Below are 19,450 nucleotides of genomic sequence, written 5' to 3'. Positions count from 1 at the left end.
TTACCTGTTTGAAGTATGCCTTAATAAGGCTAAAGACAAAACCTCTATCCATGATCGACAAGAGATCATTGAGAAAAAAGGCGAGACTGGTGTTAAGTCTCTCCACCATTTCCGTATCCTGTGCAAAACAAATTAAGAGTTTAAACTTAAATATACAGTGAAGAATTCTTACTTATTTTGCTCGAGTGCAGAATTTATGACAGCTGTTTCCGATGCAGATTCCCCCCCCCCCCCCTGTGATATATGATAAATACACAGTACCCGGTACAAATATTTCAATTACCTTCTGAAATCTAGTGACAATATCACTAGCCATTGTGCTGATTAAGGCAGTGATGTCATCCATGAAGCGTTCAGGAAAGCGATGTTTCCGTGTAGCGTCGAGTTTGTCAGCAAAGTATAAATGATGCACCATGCTTTTCACCTGCAACAGACATGGCAAAATTTTTTTTTTTGATTTAAACAAAAATGAACGAGTATTTAGTGATCTAAAAAACGTAATCACCTGATATAAAGGAACCATCAAATTAGATTTCTATACTTTATTTCTTTTGTCAATGTAACTTTTTTCTATTTAAATGCACACATAGATTGTAAGCTCTTCGGGACAGGGACTCCTTTTTCTGTTGTTACTTTTATGTGTGAAGTGCTTATTGCCCTCATGTGTTATATTATTATGTCACGTCCATATACATGGATGGTGCTATATATATACAGCTCAACCCCGTTATAACGCGAATCCGCTTATAACGCGATGCAAGCGCGGCTCCCAATTTTTCGTATTTATGAATACTTTACAACACGATAATTGGGATCTTAAATACGTTATTGTACAATGCATACAATTGTACATTATTTCTAACGCGATCCGCTTATAGCACAATGTGATTCTTTGGAACCCAAGCACAGCGTTATAAGGGGGTTCAGCTGTACATACAAAGCTTTAGGAATCCTGGTTGTAACTGTGTTTGTTGTGGAAAACTGTAGCTGCAGGAAATTGTGTTAGCTTTTAACGGACCATTATTTTTTTAGCTGATAGGTTGAAATTGTATGACGCGAGTACACACGTCATCAACAGAATAAAGTGTGTGCTCCACTTACAAAGGGGTATTCCCAGAAATAAGACGACTGCAGAGTTACTTACCATCAGCTCAAAGAAGAACCATCCTTGTTGCAGTGCTGCCTCCCTGACCGGTCCGCTGCACACAACCCACTGTAGTGCTAGTTCTTCATGGAAAAGCTACCCAGAATTAAGATTGAAATCAAGTTTTTTAACATTGCATCATGTCCCTAACCAAATCACATTGAAATGACATATAAACAAACACGGAACACATCTCGACACCGGCAAACGGAAGGCAGGCACAAAGAATAACGGCATGACCAGTGCTAATGGATGGTATGGGCACTCAACATGATGGCAATGTCGGGTAAAGAAAAGTGTCATGACACAATGCAAGACAATGGTTGGTTAAAGTCTCACTGTTAACCACAAAGTGCACACCGTCCATGTTAAAAAGTTTCTGGGTAAACACCACAAAAGGTTCTTGATCCATGACATTCAAGTCAATTTAATCAGCACGTGGCATTAGCCATATTAAAATACAAAAAATAAATAAACTTACAGTAAGGGCAGTTAAAATGTGGAATTCATTACCCATGGAGACTGTGATGGCAGATACAATAGATATGCTCAAAAAGGTTGGACATCTTTTTAGAAAAGGAAAGGTATACAGGGATATACCTAATAAGGAAACATGGGAAGGATGTTGATCCAGGGATTAATCCGATTGCCAATTTCTGGAGTCAGGAAATAATTTATTTTTCCGCTTATGAGATATCATTAGATGATAGGTCACTGGGGTTTTTTGTTTGCCATCCTCTGGATCAATATACTGTAAGTACGGATATAGGATAAAGTATCTGTTGTCTAAATTTAGCATAGATTGAACTTGATGGACTTATGTCTTTTTCAACCTCATCTACTATGTAACTATATCTACTATGTAACTAAATCATATCTTTAAGCATTACGTGCTAACAGAAAAAGTTAAATATGATAGTTTATAATACAATACATATCATAGGATTTTTCTCTGATACCGCTGTCAAATTCAGAAGGTGTGGAGCTTTGAGTGGTTTGTTAGCCAGTTACCTTTTTATTCTGTAACTACTCACATACCTCCCTAAAAATACACTTACATCAGGGCTTGAAAGTGTTCGGGAACAATATGAAAAAAAGGCTATTTTCTTTTCTAAACTGATAACTTTTAAAGGCTCAAGGTTATTTTAAAAGACAATTTTATTCTGTTTTCTCTGCGTTTTCCCTTCTTAACGCCGGACTGTTTGTAACCGTACATGTATTTGGGTGTAAATGTAAAAAAAACATGTAAAAAAAGAAGAAAAAGCTTTTTTTTTTTACAACATTTTCAGGACAGTCAAGAAAAATTGATGCGTTGATCAAATAAAAGGCGTTTGATTAGGAAACACATGTATTAATATTAGTTCCCCAATGTAACAGGGGCCCGGCGAAACCCTGCAGGATAAAAATGATATTGCCTTCTAGTTCTGAAGTGATTATAGACCAGGGGTGGCCAACTCCAGTCCTCGAGAGCCACCAACGGGCCAGGTATTAAGAACGTCCCTGCTTCATCACAGGTGGCTCAATCGGTCTTCGACTGAGCCACCTGTGCTGAAGCAGGGATATCCCTAATTCCTGGCCTGTTGCTGTCCCTTGAGGACTAAAGTTGCCCACGCCAGCGCTAGTCACACAAAAAACAGTACGACCACCTTGCCTTATAGAGAGCCATTTTGTGAAATAAAAATAATCTGCCTTCGGTCTTTTCTAACCCAAGAAGCTTTGTTTGTATGAATCTACCTTTTTAGTTGGCAAGCGTCCTGTTAGCGTTTGTAAGAAACTCGCCGTCTCTGTGTGCGACGACATGCGGTTACCACTACGATCCATTGCCTATGGAGTGGAGATGAATGAATGATGACGGCACATTAAAGCGTTGGCTACGCGAATGACTGCAGGGAACGTAGCCTACCTTTATTTTATCATGGATGTCAATCTCTTCACATTGACTCTAATAATACATTATTAACCAAAACATAGCAAATAAAGAAAAGGGTACACCGTGGGCCCCAGTGTTGTTTGCGGCTGTGTTAGTGTGACGTGCTTATTACTTAATAGTTGAAACGTAAGAAGAAAAACAAATAATTTCTGTATGCATGCAAAAGGGACACACGGGGGAAAGGGGGGGGGTTATTAAACTGTTTTTTTTTTTTTTTGCTAGAACAATAAGTATAATAAGTAGGATAAACTGTCCTAAACCTCAAAGAGCTAGTTAGAGGTCAATAATCGTTTATGAAAACCAAAAGGCTCCATTAATGGTTTAGTACAGGGGTGGCTAATGCCAGTCCTGAAGGGCTGCCAACAGGTCAGGTTTTCAGGATATCCCTGCTTCAGCACAGTTGGCTCAATCAGTGACCGAGCCACCTGTGCTGAAGCAGGCATATCCTGAAAACCTGACCTGTTGGAGGCCCTTGAGAACTGCGGTTTGCCACCCCTGGTTTAAAGCATGCCAATGTTTTTGTTTTGTGCTGAAACCGTAATAAGAAAATATACCCTGGCCTAGTGAGGCTTAGGGGTAAATTCTGAAAATTGCGTCAATGCGGATTTCCATCCTAAAACAAGCCGAATGGCTGCGTCGCACTATATAGAATTTACCTCTCAATCTTTGATCGCTGAAGTTAAAAAGGACTGAAGTGCTTTGCAATATGTTTTACGTTTCTGCTGCTGCACTTAAGGTGTTATAGGATATTAGCCACGGTTTAATTTATGTTATCACAGGATCAATGCCGTCTAAACACGCAACTGACAAGTCTTCAGTTTCTGTTGTGTATCATATCCTGACAACCCTTATAAATGCTGGCAACACTTCAGTGATTCACTGTTATGTTTAAAGTAAGGTAGGGACAAGTCAAACCCATCCAGGCGTAAAAGTAACTAGGGGTTTTTAAGATGGAAAAAGTGTGTACAGAACAATATATATTATTTAGATTTCTATTTTGAAATCTTATCCCATGTATGTTCATGTTTAAATAACAATCAAGAAACAAATGATGTGAACACGAAATAAATGGAAATGTTTCATAGACATGAACAGCTAATGACATGAAACACAAGTCTGGATGGTGATTGGCCAGAGTAGTAAGACAATGAAAAAGCCATTCGCATGGATTCGCATTGCAGAAGACATTCAGATGCAAAACAGGCGGAAGACAATGGCGGTGTGTCCTCATTCCCATGCACAGTGTAAAACGCAGTCCATGCTGAACAATGGGTTCCTTTAAAGCAACAGTCCAAGAACCTTTCCATAGGGTGCAGTGCAAGGATTGGCCAACTCCAGTCCTCAAGGGCCACGGAAGGATATCCCTGCTTCTGCACAGGTGGCTTGTATTTTATAGGGCAGGGGTAGCCAACTCTAGTCCTCAAGGGTCACCAACATGTACGGTTTTAAGGATATCTCTGCTTCAGCATAGATGGCTCAAACAGTGGTCGGTCTTCGACTGAGCCACTGATGGGAGCCACCTGTGCTGAAGCGGGATATCCTTAATACCTGACCTGTTGGTGGCCACCACTTATGTCGTGGTATCGTAGCCCGTGTTTGATTGAGATAAAAGGTTCCTATTTCCAAGTGGAGTTTTAATTGCAAATGAAGGAAAAAAATATAAATAAATTGCATTCCGTGTTTTATGCTGACCATATACTTTACTGTGAAATTAACCAAAAGTGCCCGATTTTGGAGAAGTATAAAATAACGGTGGTGGGCTCTTAGAAAATCACAATGACAGATTTAAGTCAGCCCTGATTAGTGCACCCTGGGAGCAGCAGCTGTCAGTTTAACCTAACCCAGGTGTAACCAACTCCAGTCCTCAAGGGCCATCAACAGGTCAGTTTTTTTTTTTTTTAAATCTCTGCTTCAGCACAGGTGGCTCAATCCTTCTGACTGAGCCACATGTGCTGAAGCACAGATAGCCTTCATACCTGGCCTTTTGGTGGCCCTTGAGGACAGGAGTTGGCAATCCCTGCCTTAGCAAAATGATTGTGTACCATATACTCCATGATATTTGTTTTTGTGTATTTCCCTGTATGTCTGAGCCCGGCTCCCAATTTAAAAACGTCTCATTCTGTATTATATAGAACTCTGCTTGTCCATCATATGGTATTAAAGGTTACAAAGAATGCAGTTTTCTCTGGGACCAACCTGTGGTGTTTTTCTTTGTGTTTTTTTAAAAAATTTTAAAGTATGTATTTATTTAAAATGCCAAAATGTACTATTGAATGATTCGAAAAACAATAGGACTGACTGTTGCTTTAATGAACCCTACAGGATCACTGCACAAAACAGCTCTAAGCTGCAAAGTAGGGCTGAGAAGCTGCTCCCAGCTTTCGGCTACATTCACAGGTCAGAGTTGCTTTGCACTGCAACCGTGGAGTGCTTGTGATGGAGACATTGTTTTTTTGACAATGCCCTTTCAAGAATACAAGAGACAGCAGGAGACAGCAGGAGCAAAATAAAACACAAAGAGAATTAGAAGTTTATAAGGTTCAAGCAAGAGAAAATAAGTAAAGCAATCAATCAGTCTGTAGACACACCACCTGCACTGAGTCAGCACTTGGGCTGGGGTTAGTTCCCCACTGGGCACCTTTGGGACCGCCTGTGTTTACCCAGGAGTTGGAGCGGTCCAAGCCCTGATCACATGACAGGAGGCAGTTGGGAAAGGAAAGAAAGATTACTGGTTGCACGGTGCGGAGCAGGCACAGGTTACACAGATGCTCACATTATAAGAAGACAGGACATTAGATCAATGCAGCCTATTAATTAGTGTTGTTAAGTTAAAACACGGGGGAACCCAGTCAATTTTAAATTTAAACTCAGTAGGCTGTTAATTTGCACCACACTTTTTTTTTCTTTACAGGATGGAAACTACGGAGCGCGTATATATATATATATATATATATATATACACACACACACACACACACACACACACACACACACACACACACACACACACACACACACACACATAATTCTGCTTTAAAGGGCTGTGTGTGCATTGGTTTTGCTCGGCCTGCAGCTTTTCTGAATAGAGGTAACGATGAAAATGTTACAGGAGACGTGCACACTTGCATTAGTCAGACATTGTTTGTGACTAAAACAGTAATTATTATGCCTGGTGGCATAATGTTGTGGAACGCTGCGCACTTACGTTGGATCTTACTTGTACTGTAGGATTTGGTAATTAGTGGCAGAATGAACAAATTAAACACAAAATAAAACATCGTATATAGAAGATGCAGTATAAATACAAATCTTCAGAGAAAGTGTGAAGCACGTATCCCAGGGGTGGGCAACTCCAGTCGCCAGGGGCCACCACAAGGTCAGGTTTGCAGGATATTCCTGCTTCAGCACAGGTGGCTGAACCAGTGGCTCAGTCAAAGCAGGGATAACCTTAAAACCTGACCTGTTGGTGGCCCTTGAGAACTGGGGTTGCCCGCCCCTGATCTCGCCTCCGCAGAAATAAATTCTACAGTAATTAGACAATGTAGATTTCTTTCCATGAGTACAAAAAGGTGCAAAAATGTTGTATTTGCAACGTAAATATCAAAGGAATATCAAACAATAACTGGGAAGAAAAAGAAGATAAATGGACTAAAGCATGTCATATCAGAATTCGTTTTATCATTTTTTTTTGACATATACCAGACTAGCAAATCTTGTGTGCACAAAAATATCTGTATCAAACCGCACATATTCTGCAATGCACTGTGTAAATTACACGTGTAACCTTCTCTCAGGCGACTCCCAAAGGTCAAGGTTGTCTGACCTGCGAGATTGCGACATGTAGCTTCTCTTTCAGCATTTTTAAAGCCCATAGATTTTTTACATTTTTTGACAGAATTCAAACCGGTAGTGATGTCCTCCAGAACTGAACTGGGTCCTTTTTACACATGCAGGTCCCGGGCTTAGTTGCAGAAGTCAATCTGGTAGCCAAATCTCGATGGTTCCACGGGGCCAATAGGAAGGGGCAACACCGGCTTCCTATTGGATGACCGCGACAGCATTTTTAAATGTCCAGGAAGAGAGACACCAGCAACTAAAACGGTAAGTGTCTCAGGAACCAGAGTGATCTCCGCTAAAAACAGCACAGTTCAGCTCCGGAAAAACCCCAGTTCAGCTCCGGAAAACCCCCAGTTCAGCTCCGGAAAACCCCCAGTTCAGCTCCGGAAAACCCCCAGTTCAGCTCCGGAAAACCCCCCAGTTCAGCTCCGGAAAACCCCCCAGTTCAGCTCCGGAAAACCCCCAGTTCAGCTCCGGGAAAACCCCCAGTTCAAATTTTGTAAAATAAAAAACAAAAAAAGAAGGTAAAATAGACGTGATCGCTGCTTTAAGTCTTTTACTTTAAGCTTCTTCTTTTTTAGTTATTGATCACAGGTACAAATTATTTGTACATATTAATTAGCACATTTAGTTATCGGCATACGTGGAAATAGCATATTTATATGATTATTTGTCAAAAACACAAAACGGTATAATAGAGATTGTTTATCAACTTCACCCTGACGCAAAACTGGTGTAAAAACAGCACAAGATTCATCCAATGGCTTGCATTGTTTTTCCCTGTATCAGTACAGTAACAATTTGGGGTAACTTACTGCACATTACCGGTTATGACATTTTGTTAATGGCTATTTGAGCAGCGACTTCTGCTTAGGTGAAAGTCTCATAAGCTTTACTTACCCAGCAAAGAGCTTTATTATTGAGCAGGTCTGCTCATATTTCACCAATCCCAACCTTTACAGGTCCTATAAGAAGTTCTCACCTTGCTTCCAATTATTGACCTCACTTCATCATCAGGTGATGTGGGAGTCCCAGATATATCAGGGTTGCTGTTGCTAAGGCTCCGTGAGCGGTTTAAGTTAAGGCTCGCAGGTCTGTTGGCTGACCTAGCCATTGTGGCATAGTGCATTGACCCGCCCAAGCCACCGGGTCCTGTAGTTAAGGACATAAAATGAAAATGTGTCGTTCCTATAGTTCTCTAGGTTAAAAGGCTGTACAAGTGCCCCCTATTCAGTGCCTACAGTGAGAGCTGTTTCTATTTAGCCAACACTGGAAGCAAGAATCCTAGTCTCCGAGATACAACTGGGCAAACACTAGGACATCCAGGTTTGGAACCAGGCAACATCTCAAATTCTGTGCTTCAAACTAGCTCTGTGTGACCTTGAGTACATCAAGTCTCATCTCGTGCCAAAATGTACATTAAGAACTATTAAAAGTTACAGGTCTATGGTCTGCATTGTATAAACAAGGATTAAATAAATGGCAGCCATGGCGACCCTTTATCTTCGCATAAATCACATTAGGGGTCTTATTTACTAAGTTGTGCAGTTCCATAAAACACCTTCCGGGGCTGTAAGACATGTTCGGGCCCACAAGGTGTCTTCCTGCCCCAGAATATGACATATGGGATAGCACTGCTTAGTAAACTTGGCCCTGTATCTCTGTACCCCAGTTTGTCCAACTTCAACTGGGCAAAAAATAATAACAATGTTGTTCTTCTCTCTTTCTAGACTGCCATGCAAACTGTTGTAAAACTGACAATTGCTAGGCAATTACGTTACAATGTCATTATATTATTATGAACCAAAACAATCTACCAACAACAGTTATGCCAGTAGCATAGGAAGTGTAACAGAGTAGCACAATACAAGAGAAATGTACAACATAAACCTTTACGCCACAATGGCATGCGATTGCACTCCTAATTTACCTGGTGATGGAGAATTTGGATCAGTGTTTGGCAGGCGGAACACGTAATGAATATAGGAAGCAAGGAGGTTGTTCCTGCCGTGTTGATCGTGATTTCCTTCCAGGTTTTTGTGGAGTCTATTTGTGATGGAAGCCATTGCCTCGAATAATGCTTGACCTAGGTTAACTAAAAAGAACAATTGTATAGGAATCTCTGAAGTATCACTGATTGAACAGTAGCAGCCTGGTATGAAAACAACTCCAGCAATGAAATGTGCGAGTGTTAATCTGTCACTCCTCTGGCATTTATGTTCCCCATAATAACACAATGTGCACACTGCACTGAGCCCATCATTCATTTTTACTCAATACCCATGTCAAAAGTTCAGTTCTTTCAGCATCTTACTTTTAAGGGAGTAACTTACCAATTTGGCCTCCAATGACAGGAGGTCGTACCACCAAGAGAACCAATTTATCAAGCAAGAGATGAAGAAATCGCACCACCGGTTCTAATTGAGCAGAGTTCAAGGCTAAAATACTGCTTTTTAGCTCATTTTCCAAGTTATTCTCCATGATTCTCACGTCTCCTATTCGAACTGGGAACATGTGCTCCTCCAGGGCATGAACAAGGGCAAAGAACTTGTCAAGGTACGAGTCCTAAAACAAACGACGACTATTAAGGGATTTGAACACTTGACTCGCTAAAGTATGCACATCAGAACGGTTATCCCGTTAAACAAGTCGGACAAATTAACTTCATTCTCCATTTTATCCAAAAGCCACAACACCTGATGTAAATTGGATAAGTGACGTTTTTTTGCAAACCAAAACCCATATCTTCCTGCCCCACCGTTTGGTAATGCACAGCATGGACCCAAGAAACAGATGTTACAAGCCTGGAATAAGGCAATGTCACAGCCACGAGGTCATTGACAGTGTTGCTCTACAGTAAACACAATGTTGGGTTTTTTAAGTTAGCTATCACGCACCTCAGACATGGCTTCTGCAAAGCACTGAACGTGTGTTCCACAAAGAAAGGGTTTGGTACAGTGGCGTAGCTAGACATGTACAGGCCCCCAGGCAAAAACATTTTCAGGGCCCCCTCATGCCTCTCTTTCCTTCTGCTCGCTCCCTCTCATGCTCTTTGCGCGCTCTCATTCTCTCTCTGCGCACTCTCTTTCTCTTTGCTCACGAGAGACCGCTCTCTCTCTCTTTGCTCACTCGCGCTCTCTCTCGTGTCTTTCTTTTCCCTCTTATGTATTTCTCTCTTGTACGTCATCTTCTCTCCGTTTTTTCTTTTCTGTCTTCTTCCCTTTCATGTGTTTTTACCTGTGATTTAACCCTTCCCCTCCCTCTCACCTTTCCCAGCCTGTCTCTGCAGCTCCAGCCCCATGCTGCACTACTTGAGGCCCCGCCCCCTGACCTAGGCCCTGCCCACCTACAGAGGCTCTGCAGAGGAAAGAATTTCCCCTCTGTCCTTCCTACTGCATCTCAGGCCCCGCCCCCTGACCCAGGCCACACCTCCTGACCTAGGCCCTGCCCACCTACAGAGGCTCTGCAGAGGAAAGAATTTCCCCTCTGTCCTTCCTACTGCATCTCAGGCCCCGCCCCCTGACCCAGGCCACCTGCAGAGGAAGGGATATCCCCCTGTGCTTCCTTCCTGTATCTCAGGCCCGCCCCCTGACCCAGGCCACCTGCAGAGGAAGGGATTTCCCCTTGTGCTTCCTTCCTGTATCTCAGACCAGCAATGTGCCGCTGACAAGGGAGGGGGGAGGGAGCAGGCCCCCCAAGAGTGTTGGTCCCCAGGCTGTATAATTGGTTTGAATGTCAGTTTTTCGTAAAAACATATATATAGATATTTATTTATTTTTGTTACATATAACAAAGGTCCAAAGAGACAATCTTGGTCTACCCAGCCTTAATAATGTATTATTTTGATTACATTTTATTTTACAGGGGGTATACACATAAGAATACATTTTTAATATTTTTTTTTTTAAGTTGCAGACCAAGCAATACCCTACGTTTGTTTTTTTTTTTAAATAAATCCGTTCTGTACTATGAGAAAATACTTGTAGCATTTTTTTTTCATAACAACTCTGAATTACATTTTTAATGTATTATAATGTAACAAGCCTTTTTTTGTTTCTATAGCAACCACTTACACAGTCACAGATACTAAGTCAATACTCCTCTGCAGCCATTTAGTGAACCCCCGAGCCAAATCTTCGCCGATCAGGCGCACGGATTGATCGGCAATTTAGCTAATTGCTTATCATTGTGTGGATTGTATTAATGCACATATTAAAGGGGGGGGGAGGGGGATAAATGTTAAAAAATAACCCCGGCAGCTTGGACTGCTGCTTTAACACTCACAAGAACAGTTTGTGATGTACAACAACTATTTCTATAATATCCTGAAGTAATCTACAAGAATGCCATTTTCCACAATGTAAAGCTGATGAATCTTAAAAGGAAAAACTAGGAAAATATCAATTTCTATGTTATAGTATGAAAGTGTACTATATTTCCTTAAAATGAAAACACTTACTTGTGTATGAACAGAAGAAACAGAAACAACTTCTACATTGAAAACGCCTTTATGATTATCGACCCATTTCATTCCAGGAAGAGGAACCTAAAACAGTAATTAAAATATTATCCAAACGAACGTCACAGCTTGCGAGAATCCAAAGGCTTTTACATTCAGAAAGAAATGCTTCCAGAACGGCTTTATTCATGCATTTATTACACACCACCATTTATTTTTAATTTATGTTACATAAAATAAACGGTCAATTAAATAACAGTCGTTGGAGTGTCTGCAAAAAAGCTGGAAGACGAAGTTAAACGGAGGTATTATCAGGGTTATGCATCTGCTCTCTGCCCCCTTCTGTAACTGGACTCGGCGTTGGGAAGTTCTTTGCAATATAGTGTATTGCATCATCCTTCAGGAACAGACTGCTGCTTTTAATATATAATTAAATACACATTTCTGCCATAATTATACCTATTACAATAAAATACACTGAGGGATGTCCCACGAACATGATAAGTGCTTGAAAATGCCTGCAACCCGCAAGCACAAGCTCAGCATGGACAGGACATACTGGAAAACGAGAGGTAACTCTCAATGTATTACAGCTCAACCCCTTTATAGCGTGATCCGCTTATAACGCGGTGTGAGCGTGGACCCCGAATAGTTAATTAAAAAAAAGATATATATTTTTTTTTTGGCCAAACTTTACACATTACACACACATTACCCAATATGCCTGGGGATTGTGGTGGGGCTGTTGGGGGATCGTGGTGGGGCTGCTGGGGCAAGTGCTGGGGCTGCCGGCGCCTCACTTCTGCCCCTTCCCCAATCGGGCACGCGGCGGCCATTTTACAAAAATTAGCGCAACCCCGGTTATAACGTGGTCGGATCGAGTGGCCCCCGAGGACCGCGTTATAACGGGGTTCAGCTGTTCTTCTATGGTAAAACATTTTTATAAATAAATAAAACAAAGTTTCCCGGCAACAATTGGAGGTGGTGCAGTCTAACTGCAGTGCCCGCCAGGCACAGAATGGTCGTGGGGTTCGGGTAATTGCAGCCGAGCAGCCAACAAAATGCTGCAATGTCATCAGGAGAAGACTTTCTACTACTGACCACGCAGTCCTATTGGCTGATTTTTGGGTCAAAACCGACATACAAAAAAACTACAAATATCTTGGGCACCAGTTGGTCCCTGAATGTCGGGGGACACTGATTCAGATGCAGGGGACACCCCCAGTTCAGGTAAGGCTTAAAAAAATTGTGAAGATGTACAACTGTTTTTCTGAAACCTGAAATTCTAACAAAATCTGCACACTTACCTCCGGGGAGAGCACAGAGTAGGCTTGTGGTGGTTTTTCTAGGGAAACCGGAAGACAGAACTGCCCAGTCTTCAAGCGTCCATTCTGCAGCATTGGTATCCACTTAAGTGAAATAAAATAAATCAGTGATACATTTCATGTTGCTTCCGTCTGCACCTAAATGTAATAACCATCCATAAACAAATCCTTCTGTTGGTCAAACCCTTTGTAGAACACATCACAATTCACTCCCATGTAATTATATATTCACATGGATCTAGGCCTTTTTCTACTACAGGGTTCATCATAGCTACACAACACATTAATGCTGGACAACAATGACCAAGAATGACTTGTGCTTACTGTATATCCAACTGGAGTTTCAAGAGGAGTGTTCTGTTTCTGTTGGCAGCTGACGTGGTAGAATGTAAAAAGCAGGTGGTGATGATCTGTTAGAGTGGCCGGGAGCTTAATCTTGATTTCTTCATGGAAATCAGGAGATCTATACATAATCAAAAATATCAGTCTGGTCATTTAACCTGGACTGAAACACATTGATCTTCAACAGCTAACCTCTCTTCAACAACTGCTAATAAGACTATAATAAACTGAGAAAGGCACTCTATTCAAAGAGGAAACAGCTGTACGGTGACGTTATACTCGTTTCATTGTTCAGTACTAAATCTGTGTCTATTATTTGCGTCTTCCTTTATTTCAGTTACACACATCATTATTCCCTTTCTGATAGCTGTGCAACACAAGCTTTTGTGCAAACATATTTATTGTTGTGTCTGTACATCATTTGAAAAGACAACACTGTACGGATGACCCAAAAAGAAATGAACTTTCTATGTTCAACAAGTGAATATGCATATGCATTACAAACATCCAATTAATTCCTTTCACATAGCATCAGCAGCATACAAAGCATTCAAACAGAACACAAATAGCAAGCCTGTGCCTCTAACGTGAAAGAAAAGTTACCTGTTGTGATATACTACAGCTGTATATGCTTCTTTTGAAAACTCTGGGCAACTTGACTTTCCAAAGATTACCTATAAAACAAATAAGATGAAGTGACTGGGGGCGTCTCCCCGTGTGGACGATGATACCGTAACACAGATTACTTTAGTGCACTGGTTACCAACCTTTTTTACACTGTGCACCCCCTCCTAGAAAATATTAGTTCAGCGAACACATAATGAATGCATTTTATGGCTTACTAAAACTGTAGCTAAGAAACCTGTGTGATCGATCCCAGGCAGTATAGGGTCCTGATCTCGTGGGGGGGGGAAGGGGGGAAGGGGGGGGAGGGGGGGAAGGGAGGGGAGGGGGGAAGGGAGGGGAGGGGGGGAAGGAGGGGCAGCACACGCTTAATACGGCCCCAAACTGCGCCTCAGTGTGTGCAGGCAGCATGGTGGTATAGCTTGCACTCACTGCGGGGGCTTCCAAAGTCATGCCCCACAATGCATTGCCGCCGTGGATGCAAAGCAGTGTGGGAAGCGATTTGGGAGCTGCTGCTGTAATTGACAGCTATACCCACTCACGCTACGGTGCAATTTGGGGCCTTAACCCCTCACGACCCCCGGTTGGTAATCACTGCGTTAGAGAATATTATTTTTCTTACCGCCATGGCATTGCTGAGATCTTCTCCATTCATGAACTGGACTTTCACAGTAATATTTCTGGCAGATCCTTGGCGATTTGCAAAATTAAGGCTTTGCGGATAGACATACAGAAGATTTCTGTGGGATGAAGACAAAAGAATGAAAAGTATTATTTATCATCCAACCGATATTTAGAAATCTAGATTAGTTGTCTACTATTATTTGATTAATGTGCCCTTTGCAGTTAGGGTGAGAAAACTAAAATAGTAAAACGTTAAGAATTTTCTTCAACCTATTTTCTTTAAATTGGGAATTTAAAGATTCAAAAGGTCACTGATTGTCAACATTGCACTTCCCCGCCCCCCCCTTCATATATAACCCCCCCTTCATATATAAAGTAGCACTTTAGGCAATGGATACTGCTGAAACTACTCCCATGCGTTCACCTCAAACCCGGAACGCAACAGGACTTTGTGATCAACCTCACCCTGAAGAAATCCAAAAGGTAGAAGAGCTTTCTGTGAGTAGGGTTACTGGCTCTGCACTTATTTAAACCAGGCTGCGCTGAAAAGCCGTGTAATGCGGGAGACAGGCTCATAGGGGTCCATGTTAAAATGGACATGAAGTAAAAAAAGATGACACTGTGTGCTCATTTGCAAGTCATTTCCCAGAACCCCAGGTGGCAGTGGAAGCGCTGTATGCTAAGAGATAATGGTTAAAAGCAGGGTTCTAGACCAGTCTGAGACATGTGAATGTGCTCACAAGTGATACAGTATTTGTATTTGCTGATCAACATCCAAAAGGTATTGAATAGACAAACCACGAGTAGGTGGCCATGCTTGAACAGTAAGTCAATATAACACTTCCTTAGGCCTTACTCTTAATAATGAGGTTAGATTAATATCAAAGTTCAGCAAGCGACTACACAATGTTGAAAAGCAATTACATACAAAAGGTACCAGCAGGTGGTGCAAACAGTCAGGGAGAAAGCCTAGAGAAAGAAGAGTCTATGAAAAGTATCTATCTTTAATATATAAAATCGAAAGCTGCGGTGAATCTGATTGGTCCTCAGCCTCTGGCCAATCAGATTGGTGGCTCTATGACATCACCCAGCTCTATGACGTCACCCAACTCTCTCTCTCTCTCTCTCTCTCTCTCTCCCTCTCCCCCACCGGCTCCCGGACGGAGGGGAAGCGCGGCGCGGCCCTCCTACAGGGCCGCCTTCCTCCTGCAGATGCCCCCGGTAAGATGGCGGCGCACAGCGGACAGGCGGGGGGTGGTATTCAGTCAGGAGAGAGGGGGGGGGGAGTTAGTCAGGAGAGAGGGGGGGGAGGGAGTCAGGAGAGATGGGGGACAGAGGGAGTCAAGAGAGAGGGGGGGAGAGAGGGAGTCAGGAGAGAGGGGGGAGAGGGAGTCAGAAGAGAGGGGGGGAGAGAGGGAGTCAAGAGAGAGAGGGGGGGGGAGGAAGTCAGGAGAGAAGGGGGGGAAGCCTAAACAGCTGTGAAGAGGGGGGGGGAAGGGAGTTGAGAGGGAGGATGGGGGAGGCAGAACATTACATCACGGGCAACGCCGGGTATATCAGCTAGTAATATATATATATATTTCTCTAAGGATGTCTTCACATCCCTCTGTGATAGGCTGAATGGCCTGTCATTCAGCCAGAGACAGCCAATGAGGATGTACATCCCACCCCCTCTGTGTTAGGCCTGTCACTCACCCAGGGACATCCAATGAGACTGCACATTGGCTGTGTAACATCTTAAGTGTCACATATGAAGTGTCTGTGGAGTTCAAATTGGAGTTGAATTGGGGGTGAAGAATACAAGAACTGGACCTAGCACTTCAGGCAGGGATTTATTTTCCTATTTTCTGACTGCTGCTCTTGTTTATAATTCCCTGTACTGTATTGTCTTTGTAAAACGCGGAGTACACCGACTGCGCTATATAAATTAAGATATACATATATAAATCTCCCTCTGTGATAGACTGAGCTGCCTCCCACCCAGGAAACACAAGGGAATGGATTTTAATGGCAGTGGAGACAGCAAGGAGAGTAGACGACAGATGAGATTAGTAGGAGAGGAGGGAGTGTAGTGTGCACAAATAGGAGAAGACATAGTAAGGCAGGGAGTGCAAAGAGGGGAGGAGAGAGTGCAAAGAGGAGCAGGGCATGGTTGAGGGAGGGGAGGAGACAGCAAAGAGTAAAGGAGACAGAGAGAGAGTAAAGGAGACAGAGAGACAGCAAGGAGAGGAGGTGATAGAGAGAGACAGCAAGGAGAGGAGACAGAGGGATGACGAGCAGTGTGCACATCGGGCAGGAGCGAGTGCAAAAAGAGGGTATGAGAGACAGCAAGGTCAGTAGGAGGAGGAAACAGAGACAGCAAGGAGAGGGTGAGATAAGCAGGAGAGGAGGGAGTGTATTGTGTACAGAGAGGAGCAGACACAGTAAGAAGGCAAGGAGTGCGAAGGGAGGAGAGAGTACAAATAAGAGCAGGGCATGATAGAGGAGAGAGTAAGATGGGGAAGAGGGGACAAGAGACAGCCAGGCATTAAAGGGAGAGGTGAAAACAAAGAGTAATGTTTAATAACTTTTCAGATGTTCTAGATCGGCGTACGGGTACAGCTGGACCAAATAAAAGTGAATGAGTTGAAATCTAGATCAGGGGTGCTCAGCCAGTCCTCAAACAGGTCAGGTTTTAAGGATATCCCTCCTTCAGCACGGGTGGTACAGTCTTTGACTGAGCCACCTGTGCTGAAGCTGGGATATCCTTAAAACCTGACCTGCTTGTTGAGTGGGTCTCGAGGACTATATTTGAGCACCCCTGATATAGATGGATAGAGAGGTTTACCCCCACCAAAAGCTTTGATAAATTAACCCCTTCAGTGCCAGGGGGTCCTGTCACGAACGTAGCCACGAATCCACCGTCGGCACTCCTGTGAAGAGCGGATCGCGAATGCCCCCATGAAAACGCACAGACCCTGAAGAAGTGCAGCATACGCTATAAGGGACGACCCCTCCTCCCCCCCCCCGGGTGCCACCCTTCATGACAATGTACATCTATAGGGTAATGGACGGGTGAAAGCACTGCCATTTTATCAAGATCAGGAAAGCATGCAATTACTAGGGCTTACGCATTTATTCTACCTGCCTCCTAAGTCAATGATTACCTCAAATAGGAACATGTATACTCTATGTTCAAGACTAGAATGGACAAAAGACTTGATAATAACCCAGTAAACGCAGACAAAACATTCCCAATCACAAACCCTAAACCTATACACACTGAACTCCACAATAACGCAACGTTTGTGGCCCTAATGAATGATCAGGTGATCATTACTGAGATTCTGACAAGGACTGACACACACACACGACCACTAATAAAATCAATGGGAGTGTCTGCAACAGTCCAATGTGGGGTTTAGAGGTGACATGAACCAACCAGGAATTGATGAAGTTCCCACGAATATTTGTATGTATGTATGCATGTCTTTATTTATATAGCACCATTAATATACATAGCGCAGTACAGTACAATACAGTAGTAATATACATGACAATCATATAAATAACAAGTACTGTAATACAAATAACAGATCATGGGAATAAGTGCTTCAGACATAAAAATTAACATTTAGGAAGAGGCGTCCCTGTTCTGAAGAGCTTACAATCTAATTGGTAGGTAGGAAGAACGTACAGAGACAGTAGGAGGGCATTCTGGTAAGTGCATCTGCAAGGGTGCAAGCTTTATGTATCAGGTGCATAGGATTAGCCACGTAGCAACTCATATGCTTCCTTAAGAAGGTGTGTTTTAAGGTGGGTCTTAAAGGTGGATAGAGAGGGTTCTAGTCGGGTATTTTTGGTGAAGGGCATTCCAGAGGTGTGGGGCAGTCAGTGAGAAAGGTTTAAGGCAGAAGAGGGCTTTAGATGCAAAGGGGGTAGAGAGAAGACATCCTTGAGCGGAACGCAAGAGTCGGGATGGTGCACAGCGAGAAATTAGGGCTGAGATATAAGGAGGGGCAGAAGTGAGGAGGATAATAGAGTGTGAGATGCGGGATTTGATAGAAAGCCAGGAGAGTGATTTCAGCAGGGGAGACACGGAGAGAGATTTAGGAAAGAGTAGAGTGATTCTGGCAGCAGTGTTTAGGATAGATTGTAGAGGAGACAGGTGAGAGGCAGGAAGGCCAGACAGAAGGAGGTTACAGTAATCGAGACAGGAAAGAATGAGGGCCTGAGTCAAAGTTTTAGCAGTCGAGCAACAGAGGAAAGGGCATATCTTTGTAATATTGCGAAGGAAAAAGCGACAGGTTTTCGATACGTTTTGAATGTGAGAGGAGAATGTGAGAGAGGAGTCGAGTGTGACCCCTAGGCAGCGTGCTTGCGCTACAGGGTGTATGACAGAACTTCCAACAGTAATGTGGAAGGAGGTAGTCGGGCCAGATTTGGATGAAATATGAGCAGCTCTGTTTTTGACATGTTGAGTTTTAAGTCGGCGGAGGGCCATCCAGGATATCGCAGAGAGTGTGTATAGAGAAAAGAGGAGAGGTCCCAGAACAGAGCCCTGGGGCACCCCCACAGTGAGATCGATAGAGGAGGAGGAGGTGTTAGAAGAAGAGACACTGAAAGTACGATGGGAGAGGTAAGAGGAGATCAATGATAGAGCTTTATTATGAATACCAAGAGAATGCAGAATGTGAAGGAGGAAAGGGTGGTCCACGGTATCAAATGCTGCAGAGAGATTGAATAATATGAACAGAGTATAATGACCTCTGTCTTTGGCAGCATGGAGGTAATTAGTTATTTTAGTGAGTGCTGTTTCAGTGGAGTGAGCAGTGCGGAAGCCAAATTGTAGAGGGTCTAGGAGGGAATAGGTGGTGAGAAAATGGAGCAGGCGAGAGAATACAAGACGTTCAAGGAGTTTACAGGCAAAAGGCAGGAGGGAGACAGGTCGATAGTTAGAAAGACAGGCTGTTGCATGTTTGAAGGAGGAGGGAAAGGTACCAGAGTAGAGGGAGGAGTTAAAAAAGCTGTGTGAGCGTAGGGATTATAGGTTTGTGGTCCTCTGTTAAAGATGCTGAATTTTATAGGAGGGGGGGAGGGGGTTGGTACTGTATGACAAAAACAGTCAAGACATGGGCAGACACAAACAAACTGATAACAAATAAAACTGCTTTACATAACCAAAG

The 19,450-nt window shown here is 42.9% G+C and overlaps 1 protein-coding gene across 9 annotated transcripts in view; it reads right to left on the bottom strand.

Moving 5' to 3' along the window:
* LOC142503552 (dedicator of cytokinesis protein 7) overlaps positions 1-19,450 on the bottom strand; it is a 90,282-nt gene that overhangs the window by 31,864 nt on the left and 38,968 nt on the right. For 5 of the 9 annotated variants that reach the window (XM_075615936.1, XM_075615937.1, XM_075615938.1 and 2 more), the window contains exons 10-22: positions 14,284-14,401; positions 13,641-13,711; positions 13,020-13,158; positions 12,678-12,779; positions 11,371-11,457; positions 9,245-9,476; positions 8,842-9,006; positions 7,894-8,063; positions 5,666-5,758; positions 2,879-2,968; positions 1,145-1,240; positions 284-424; positions 5-118 (exon numbers count right to left, since the gene is read on the bottom strand). In XM_075615936.1, coding sequence (XP_075472051.1) covers positions 5-118; positions 284-424; positions 1,145-1,240; positions 2,879-2,968; positions 5,666-5,758; positions 7,894-8,063; positions 8,842-9,006; positions 9,245-9,476; positions 11,371-11,457; positions 12,678-12,779; positions 13,020-13,158; positions 13,641-13,711; positions 14,284-14,401 — 1,618 coding nt within the window. The remainder of the gene's footprint in view (positions 1-4; positions 119-283; positions 425-1,144; positions 1,241-2,878; positions 2,969-5,665; positions 5,759-7,893; positions 8,064-8,841; positions 9,007-9,244; positions 9,477-11,370; positions 11,458-12,677; positions 12,780-13,019; positions 13,159-13,640; positions 13,712-14,283; positions 14,402-19,450) is intronic. The other 4 variants (XM_075615942.1, XM_075615943.1, XM_075615944.1 and 1 more) reach the window with 2 other exon arrangements.

The sequence above is a fragment of the Ascaphus truei genome, chromosome 10 (assembly GCF_040206685.1).
Source record: "Ascaphus truei isolate aAscTru1 chromosome 10, aAscTru1.hap1, whole genome shotgun sequence".
NCBI classification, from domain to species: domain Eukaryota; kingdom Metazoa; phylum Chordata; class Amphibia; order Anura; family Ascaphidae; genus Ascaphus; species Ascaphus truei.
Note: the sequence above shows the minus strand (reverse complement) of the source record. Positions and strands in the feature narration are given on the sequence as shown.